This window comes from Stereum hirsutum, assembly GCF_000264905.1.
Source record: "Stereum hirsutum FP-91666 SS1 unplaced genomic scaffold STEHIscaffold_24, whole genome shotgun sequence".
Taxonomy (NCBI): Eukaryota; Fungi; Basidiomycota; class Agaricomycetes; order Russulales; family Stereaceae; genus Stereum; species Stereum hirsutum.
Window position 1 is genome coordinate 95893 of NW_006763154.1, and position 9231 is coordinate 105123.

General features: G+C 52.1%; 3 protein-coding genes across 3 annotated transcripts; 2 read left to right on the plus strand and 1 right to left on the minus strand.

Annotated features, from left to right (window-relative positions):
* Nucleotides 1–171: 171 nt before the first annotated feature.
* Nucleotides 172–2035, plus strand: STEHIDRAFT_163449 (uncharacterized protein; the record flags this gene model as incomplete). The annotated part of the gene is made up of 3 exons (XM_007311140.1): nucleotides 172–920; nucleotides 990–1213; nucleotides 1278–2035. The coding sequence occupies 3 exons, from the start codon at nucleotides 172–174 to the stop codon at nucleotides 2033–2035; spliced, it is 1731 nt and encodes a 576-aa protein (XP_007311202.1).
* A 250-nt stretch (nucleotides 2036–2285) lies between these two features.
* On the minus strand, nucleotides 2286–5526 carry STEHIDRAFT_69183 (uncharacterized protein; the record flags this gene model as incomplete). The annotated part of the gene is made up of 5 exons (XM_007311119.1): nucleotides 2286–2650; nucleotides 2710–3129; nucleotides 3373–4660; nucleotides 4768–5082; nucleotides 5152–5526. The coding sequence occupies 5 exons, from the start codon at nucleotides 5524–5526 to the stop codon at nucleotides 2286–2288; spliced, it is 2763 nt and encodes a 920-aa protein (XP_007311181.1).
* A 480-nt stretch (nucleotides 5527–6006) lies between these two features.
* Nucleotides 6007–8159, plus strand: STEHIDRAFT_116342 (uncharacterized protein; the record flags this gene model as incomplete). The annotated part of the gene is made up of 11 exons (XM_007311141.1): nucleotides 6007–6193; nucleotides 6251–6334; nucleotides 6405–6475; nucleotides 6534–6843; nucleotides 6913–6954; nucleotides 7017–7052; nucleotides 7145–7192; nucleotides 7256–7509; nucleotides 7565–7708; nucleotides 7771–7929; nucleotides 7986–8159. The coding sequence occupies 11 exons, from the start codon at nucleotides 6007–6009 to the stop codon at nucleotides 8157–8159; spliced, it is 1509 nt and encodes a 502-aa protein (XP_007311203.1).
* Nucleotides 8160–9231: the final 1072 nt, after the last annotated feature.

Consider the following 9231-nt stretch of genomic DNA (forward strand, 5'->3'; position numbering starts at 1 on the left):
CTTTGTTCGATTATCGAAATGCACTGACACTCTTAAAGTCTGCTCTCTGGCGCTTCGGGGACCGGAAAGACTCAGACATGTGCACGCCTCCTTGGAAAGGCCTGTGGTTTTGGTATTTCCTGTCGGCGCTCCGAACCCGGAAACGATCCCACCGATCCTGGCTTTCGCAGTATGTCCGGCACGCTGAAATCTCTCGCACGCAGGTCCAAGTTCCACCCAATATCTGGCGACCTAGCGCAACTCGATGAGAATCGGCATATTGCAGAAAATGGCGTCGCGATTTCGGTCCTGTCTCGGGTTTCCGTTCTCGAAGCATTCCTGAAGTGCAAACCAGACGGTGTGTCTGTCGAGACTTGGAAGATGCAGTGGGCTTTGTTTGAGCTTCATCCCGAACTGTCATACAAGGGCTTTCCTGGACTCTACGAGGATATCTGCGAGCGCCTGGAAGAGGACCTTCAGACCGCTGCTTCATCTTCGGTTATGGAGCTCCTTCGAGCTACTGTGCATCGGCTAAAATCCGACTTCCCAGAGTACATGAAGATTTTCTACTTCATCATTGACGAGGCTCAGTTTGGCGCACTGGAATACACCTCTTATTTTCGCTCTCGCGCTGACCCTGATCGTCCTCGCTCGTTCTTGACCGAGCTGGTTAACATTCTTACGGGGCTCGGCCTAGCCACTCATACCGTCATCTCCGGAATCAGCCTATCTGAGGACCAAATCATAGACTCCGTGCAGTCCACGACCGCTCGCTTGGGTACCCGCCTGAAGGTGGTCTCTATTCCAGATGGTTTTTACGACAAGGAAGAGCAACGGAAGTATATACTCAAGCATCTTGGGCCCTGGGCTGAACAGCGCAAAATACCGGTAAAGTCTTTCAAACGGCTTGTCCAGCGGATGCTGGACGTGTTTCCCGGCCGGTGAGTGTCCATAGTTTGCTCTGCAGTCGCACATCACTCTTCTTACTCAATATTTCCCCAACCATCCAGGTATCGAGTGACCGCGTGCTTCATCGACATAGTGCTTCGATCCGATACCGAATGTCCTCATCGACTCTTCACTCTGTTTGCTCTGCGTATAACTGATGGCTATGTGTGTACGGATGGAGGTCAAATTGAGCGCGAAGAGGCATGCCTCGAAGACAAAGCGTTCAAGCTCGCCAACGAGATCAGACCGATGATCGACTGGAAGGAGTACGACTCCTTGCCCCCTGGTTCGTATTTCGATTACGCTGCACCATTATACTTGCATTGAACTGACTGTTTGTCTTAATCTAGACGTCAAGACGACGGTTATCCACATGGTCGCACGCTACATCACCACCGGGACCATGTCCACTGTCACTGACAAGGAGCTGAAGCTCGTCAAGGCTAGTATAGGGCATGTACGGTGCGAAGAGACCTACGACGGGAGCACTGACAAAGTCGGAAGCACTGGCTTAGGAGCCACAGGCAAAGGAACCACTCGCAAAGGAACCACTCGCAAAGGAACCACTCGTAAAGGAACCACTGGCAACAGGAGCGCCGACGACGGGAGCACAGACAAGAACAGCGCTCACAAGTCCGAGTCGCGCGGCGCCGATGGACAAAAGGCCTTCGTCGTTTCCATCACCGAGCCGCTGGTGATTTTTTCCTTTATGATCCATTGCAAGGACGAGTTGATCAAGGCCGTGGGCGACTCCACGCGCTGGGCGCCCGAAGCCTGTTCGCAAGGACGATCGTACGAACTTCAGATCTTGGTCATCATCGCGCTGATGTTCGGCGGCCAATTCCGCAGGTTGGGCGATCTTCTTCTGTTTCGCGAGAAATACAAATATCTGGAGGATCTCGAATGTGAGCTCGTCGCCATTTACAAGGTTGATGGCGAGTATGTCGCGTCCTCGGCTGGGTGGGGTTGTGGTCCTAGCTGTAGCCTGCTCGGGTTCAGCGCCAACAAGGCCCCAGATTTGAAGGAGGCCGCTGAACGTGGTGTAGGAGTCGCGTTCTATCTCCCCGACCCGAACAACCACATCAGGAAAACACAATTTCCAGCTTAGCGCCACACGTAGATACTTAGGCTGAGTATCCTGCCATAGGTTTGGGCCACCCTACTTAGGTCTGCTTAGGCTACTTTGGATGCTGGAGAGAGTATGTAGTCTAACGTAGCCCGTCTTAACATACCTCTGAGGTGCTGTATCTGTGGTAGGCTTACGATGTCACGAAACGCTCAGGCAACTTCGAGCACGTTGATGCGGGGCAGGAGATATGGCAATAAAAATATATTATGCAAACAACGACTGATCCGAGCTACAGATGACGACGTTTATAAAGCGCAGGAAGGTGCCGTAGAAAGTAAAAATCATCATCCCGCAGATAAGGATTAAGGAAAAAGGTCTCGCACTCTTCGACAACATTATCCGTTGTCCAAGTGCGAGGTATATGGGATTGACGCGGTTTCGGAGTGAGAAGACAGCTGCGTGCGATCTCAGTAATGGGGATGACAGTGGCGAATCGCTGATGTTGTCGTGTCGAGCGCGAGACGATATGCATCCCAGAGATAGGATCGGCTTCGCGGAGTGGAGTGAACCATTGAACGTAGGCCAAGGGGGTCTTAAACGGGCCAAATTCTTCCGGTAGGCTGAATATACACCGAACCTGCGCCACCCGAAGCCCTGCATATACCGCCGGGGTCAGTGATGATGAACATAATCAATGAACAAGTCTGACTTACTACTCAGAGGATGCTGGCTGGGTAGATGTGAAGAGGGAACACGCTCCCAAACGAGCACAGGGTCGAATCGAGCGGGCGCGGCGGGTGTGTGCTTGTGACGAGGTATGTACGGTGTGGCGCGAATCGTATCTTTCTTCCTCGTAGGCGAAATTTCATCGATCTGAGGAAGCCACAGGTAGAATCGTTTGAAGACCGGGAAGCAAGTGCGGGATGATATGTCGGAGGAGAGTGAACGTAGACCGTATTGCTGTAAGAACCGGGATAAGACACGGAGAAAGTCCTCTGCGCCATAGTTCAATTCGAGATCAGCGACGGAAACTTGGAGAGGGGCACTCCGTGCGATCTTATAGGCGGATATTGATGACGTTGATGCCATCAACGACTCCGAGACCGCACGTCGAGCCACAGTGGTGTCGCTGACTCTGGCTGCTGCTTCGCTCGTACGCCCACCCTCCCTGCCGCCATCAACTTCTACAAGCTCCTCCTCTTCATCCACACCATCAGCCTCGTCATCTACACGCCCAAGAACTGCACATAGAGCCGACCTCGATCTTCCCGTGTTGTGTGCAACTCGCATTGGATCATTACCGTCTGCTCCGAGGAGATGGTCGCTCTCCTCTTCGTCAACTACCATGTCCTCCGCATCACCCATTCCATCTCCACAGTTTCCCTCGTCACTTTCTTCCTCCGCGTCACCCTCCCCTGATCCAGCCATATATCCCGGAAGTGCCCACTCGAGATAACACTCGAAGCGATGAACGGCTTCCTGGCGTTGAAGCCACTTAGCCATTTGCCGAAGGTACGCCTTTTTGTTGGAAGCACGATAGCCGAGCTTTGCGTACTCGATGTGGAGGCGCTCGGATCCCTCTGTGTTGAAGCCAGGTGCTGGGCCACGAGAGCGAATGGACGGGATGTAGTGTTTCATGGAGTGGATCTTCGGAATGTTGAAATGCTTCCGAAGCCCCAGCTCGATGAACACTTTCTTATGCGCATGGAATAACTGCCAAGCGCGATCCATCTCCTCCAGCGATTCATCGGAATGCATCTCAAAATGGGAGTAGTAGATGAAATCGAGAACACCTCGCACGGTCAGAATGACCTCTGGATCAGAGGAACCAGAGATCGCAGCCAAGAACACCTTCTGCATGTTCTTGTACTCGTTCCCGGTCCACTGCGTCACCAGAGAGATCCCGCGCCTGAAGTGGCGTAAGGAGGGATGGCTCGGCATTGACATATATCGAGCGTCGAGTTCGTCCGCTTGGCCCGGCATAGCAGCGGTGGCCCAGCTGACGATATGATCCTTAAATACACCCTTGTGAAGCTGGTGCAGGATGTCAGGTGTGATGCAGGAGAAGATATCACAGTAGGGAAGATCAGACCAAAACGGAAGAACCGGTTGAAGACCCTCGTCGACAAAGGCTCGTGGCTTGTAGCCCTTCCTTTGCTCGTCGAGGGTCTTCAACGTTTTTTCTGGATCCCGAAGAACGGAGTGTACGGGCGAGCCACGCTGGTCGGCAGGGACTGTACATCGTGGGCAACGACTCTCCTTAATGCAAGTAATAAGGCATTGTTCAGGATGGTCTGCAATGTAGGCGGCAAGAATGGGGAAGACTCGACGAATTCCGCCATCGGAGCAAGTCATTCTGATGCCATTCTTCCCCGCCTCCATTAACGGCTCGAGCATTTTGCGCATACATTCGTGGAACAGGCGGTGCCCCTCGACTGATCTGCGAGACTCTGAGAAGCATTCGAGCTTCAGGTGAGGGATGTAGCCAAGCAGTAAAGTGGCCCGTTTTGACGGAGCGCGACGAACATGGCTATCAATACCACCTACGGAGAGATACACAGGCCAAGCCTCTTTGTCGCCGCTGAAAGTAGAGAGTGCTGTCTTGTCGGAGGCGAGTATAACGGGCGCCACTGTGGCGTCAGGGTGGATCTTCGATATCAGGCCCTATATTCAATGAATGCAGTCAGTATGTTGTCGCTGGAGGTGTTGAACGTGGTATACAGGTAAAAAAAGCGATATCACAATGTGGGAGATCGATCACTTACCAAAACCTCCCACCACCAATCCGTGGTCCACATCTCCCCAAACCACCTGACTCTTCTCCCATTCTTCATCGTATAAATCTTCTCAGGTCTGTAATGAGTGTCGTTCGCGAACGATGGATTCCCCAACAAGTCCGCCACGAGGTCCACAGGGTTTCGCCGCCACAGCTCTGCCTCCTCCACCATCGGTTCTCCTTCAACATCGAGGAGATCGCCTTCGACGCCAAACGTATCGCAGATCCATCGTGGCCTGCTCGGCAGCGAATCGATCTTCTGGAAGAATGATCGCTTGTTGTGAGATGACGGGTTTGCGCCATCCTTGATCTACAACGGATCGACATGAGCTCGGGTTCACCGCGGAGAGACGTTGAGCGAAAGAGAAAGGTAACGTACCTTGCGAAGCTTGAAGAATGAGTCGATTCGGCTTTGGCTAACCCCAGACTTTATCAACCAGGAAGCGAGTTCCCAATCCTCCAGAGAGTCGTAGGGTGCCCATGGCGGGAGACCTTTCGCTCTCTGTGCGTCTCGATGCAATTCAAACGGAGTCCTTCCTGACTTCTCCTCAACCCAAGCACCTGCCGATTCCGACGGAAACGTCTCGACAAAGACTGTGTCGTCACTCGCTACTTCCTCGATCTCCACGCGGCGACGCTTGGAAGAAGGTCGACCATTAGCGGCTTCGGGTTCAAGAGGCGTTGGCGTAGGCATGCGTGGTGGGTCAAAGAAGGTGAAGTCGTCGTCGGAGCAGCGTTCTGGTGTGGCCTTCATGCCGTCAGATAACACGGGATGAGGTTGGTTGGTGATGGTGAGTGCGTTCATTTCGGCATTGTATGCTGCTTTACACTTGCCATGTTGTTGATGTGCGCGTAACCCTTGAAGGGTGTGCGCGACACGTCTCTGGCAGTATCTGCAAGCATACTTCGGCTGTTCGCTACGTGCTGACATCGTTCGGAGAAGAGGTACTCGAAAACTGGTGTATCTGTCGTAGGCTTTCGTCCGACTACAGAGAAGACAGAAAAGGGTAGAGTAAGTGCCACAGTGCACAGCCTGTGGCTCTGTGCTGCTGTCAGCGCGCCACCAATGTCGTGAATTGTCGCGAATTGTCGCGAACATTCTGCGCCACTACTGCCACATCCAATGACTCGACTCAGCCGTCGATGCCGACAGACCCTCTATATAAGTAGGACGCTGACTCATGATTTTACTCGTTTTTCTGCTCAGACCACCACTTCAATAATCTATCCCTCAATGCCTCGACATTCTCGCCACAATACAGTCTTGTCGGACGACGACGACGATGAAGAGCTCGTCGAGATGCCACAACCAAAAAGACGGTGTCGGTCCCGAGATCATATCTCTGATATTGAGCTATTTGACGAGCGTACCCGGGGCCAGCGTGGACATCGACGTCCTTCCTCCAAGCAGGCTAGTAATGGTATGTTCCTTATTTTGCTGGTCATCCTCATCTACAGAGCTAAATAATACATTACAGAGCGTGACGCGGCGGAGGAGCAGATCAGAAAATTGACCCGTCAGCTAGCTAAGGCGAAAAGAGATGTCGCCAGAGAACGGAATGGTACGTTGTCGATTGATGTATTCTCTTCTGGAACAATGCTGTGATATTCATCATATCATTCTTGATCCAGCCTTCCAGGACGAGGACGAGAACTCCCTCGAGAGTCAGGATGATGAGGACATGGCGCCGTGGACGGTCTCGGTAAGTTTGAGCACTATTCTCACTTTTCCTTCAAATGTTTCTCTAACACCTTACGCAGACTCAGCCTATCGCGACCTTCGCCCTGGATGAAGACCAGCCGAGACGCCCATACATCAAGCGCGGAACGAAGCGCACCCCTCCCGTCCCCACATACACTCGTGCAGGTTCTTCATCGACCCATACTACGACCACCAACACCCTGGGGCCTCAGGGCGACACACCATCTGCTTTTCGTGCTCTGCCGTCCATCGTTTCCTCCCCGGCCACTCATGAACCCGCACAATCGATATCTCCTCAGGGGCAGTCATCCGAAACTGAGGGAGCCGAGCCGAACCCTCCAACACGGCAAACGAACCCTGCTTCAAACGGTATGTCTTCAACGTTTCGAAATGTCCATGCATGTTTTGCCATGCTCACTGAATATCTCGTCTCATGAGATGTACGGGACGACGATGTTACAGAAGTAAACAATGCACCTGGTACGTCCATCTGTCTCAACAATCATTCAGGTGTCCTGCCTACTGACTAGTCGGATAAACAGACAATGTGTCTCATGCAAACCCTGAACGCCAGACAGGTATGCTTTGAAATCATCAAATATGTTATATTGTTGGAGAAACTGCTTATCATTGCACGAGCTAGTCGCTACTAACACTCAACTGGCTACAGATATGTCCGCACCCCGTCCTCCGACGGTAGAAACCCAACAGGCAGCAGGTCAGTGTTCCTTTAGTGTCGTGGATTGCGAATACTTATTGACGATGTCCAAACACGTAGTAGGTACACCAAAGAAGGTCCTCACGCCGAAGTTCAAGGCGGGACAAAAGCCCTCTGGTACCCTGAAGGCAGGTGACTATGAGGATGCTGTCAGGGCGGCGATAATCTCTGCCATTCGCTATTACGAGGCCGAGATCATGACTCGCAATGCATACGCATGCGACGCTGATCGTGTACGGTGGGCCTCGGAGGCCTGGCAGTACGTATTTGAGAAGGCTGACGCTATGTACGAGTTGACGAGTGCAATAAGCGGACTGGTACGCTTCTCAACGTCACCCCATTGTTATGATGCTAACCAAACGGAAACCGCAGATCAAGGGACGCGATCCCCAAGCACGTAAGTTTGTCAAGGATGCTGCCCGTGAAGGCGTGAAGACCTACGGTTTCTCGGATGACAAGACGGCTGCGGAGAACAAGGAGATCTATGAGCGTATCAAGAACGGATTTCATTACAAGGTATGTTTGCTTTTGTTGTGAACTTCTTTATGGTATTGATGTTTGCCTCTTCGGTTCTGTAGGATCCCGTAGAACAGCACGGTTATGGCGAGAACCATGCAATCATCAGAACGATGCGTCTGGCATGGTTTACCCGCAGCGAGAAGACTAACATAGCCGTTAAGTTTCCCTCATTCTTCAAACCGGTACCTCTCCCGGCACTGGCTATCATCTTTACCATGGTACGTCGAGGCTTTCTCATGTCAAATCCTGTTCAAACTACTCCTGACGCTTGTAGGTCGAGTTCGCCATCGACGAGTGGTCTACAGGGGAATTCAAACCCGAGGATCTGTCGCAGGACGTTCAGTGTGAGTTGTATCGTGCTCACCTCGCAAAGCTTCGTGAATGGGCTTCCCTCAACGAGCAGTTCAGCACGAACCGACGGAAGAAGCTGTTCGACAAGTGCATGTGAGTGTTTTGAATCGGATCGGCTCAATACGTTGGGCAATGTACTGATCTTGAGTGCAGCGAGAAGGTCAAAAGTAAAAAGCAAGCTCCCGCGGTCGTGGCCCATTTGTCTGAGAGCGCAAAGGATCGTGCGCGTCAAGAGATGGAGGGAAGGACTGGTGAGACAGACAGCGAGACAGAGCCATAACTTGTAGCCCACGCCGTGTAAATATGTATTCACAACTTAATGAGAACCGTGCTTTCAGTCTTGTTTGATTGTTCGGTAAGAAGAGCCGGGAGAAGGTGATGTAGTAAGGCTCATCACATTGTACGAGACTGTGCTTTGCTATATATATTGCGTGCTTCTCCATCCTAGGCTCTATTTATCGGTATGGTAGGTACTACATAGGGAGAACTTGAGACTAACTAATTGTACAGTACAGCAGTGAAGGGTCGAAGTGGCAGTTAAGTTGACCTATGGTAGAGCGGCGAGGTGCTAAGTAGACCTACTGCAGCGAACAGCCACGCTAAGTAGCCTAACCCGAGGGGGGGTTGTGTATGGGGCTAAGTATGGTGTGTACGCTACTTAGCCTTGCTTACACTTCTAGTTTTTTCCTGATGCATGTCGACGTGGACTTCTATGCTAGACCCAAAGGTTCTTCGAAGATTATCAGGATCCATCTGCAGGCCAAGTTTACTACTGGGGAGAACGGTAGCATCAAGTCAGTGACTTTCAAGGACGCCAAACAGTCTCTTGACCCGGAATGGATCTACATGTCTCGCTGCAACACACCGGTACGTTTGTTCCTCTTTCCGTCTGAATTTTCGAGTTTTATATCCATTTTCCTAACTGGCCGCTTTGTGCTCTCAATTCTGCAGGGAGAACCGGACAGGAAACTTGCGACCGAGGAAGGCCCCGCAATCATGGAGATCTTCGAGAAGATGCGACTCGCAAAGCACGGAGACTACGAGCCTCTGGTCCCACTATCCGCCGAGGAGGAAGCGAAAATTCCGGACCATATCTCCGTCATTGCCATCGCGGGGCCTGAGGAGACTCCCAAGCAGTTCTGGAAGTGCAAAGAGGACGAGGCCTGGGG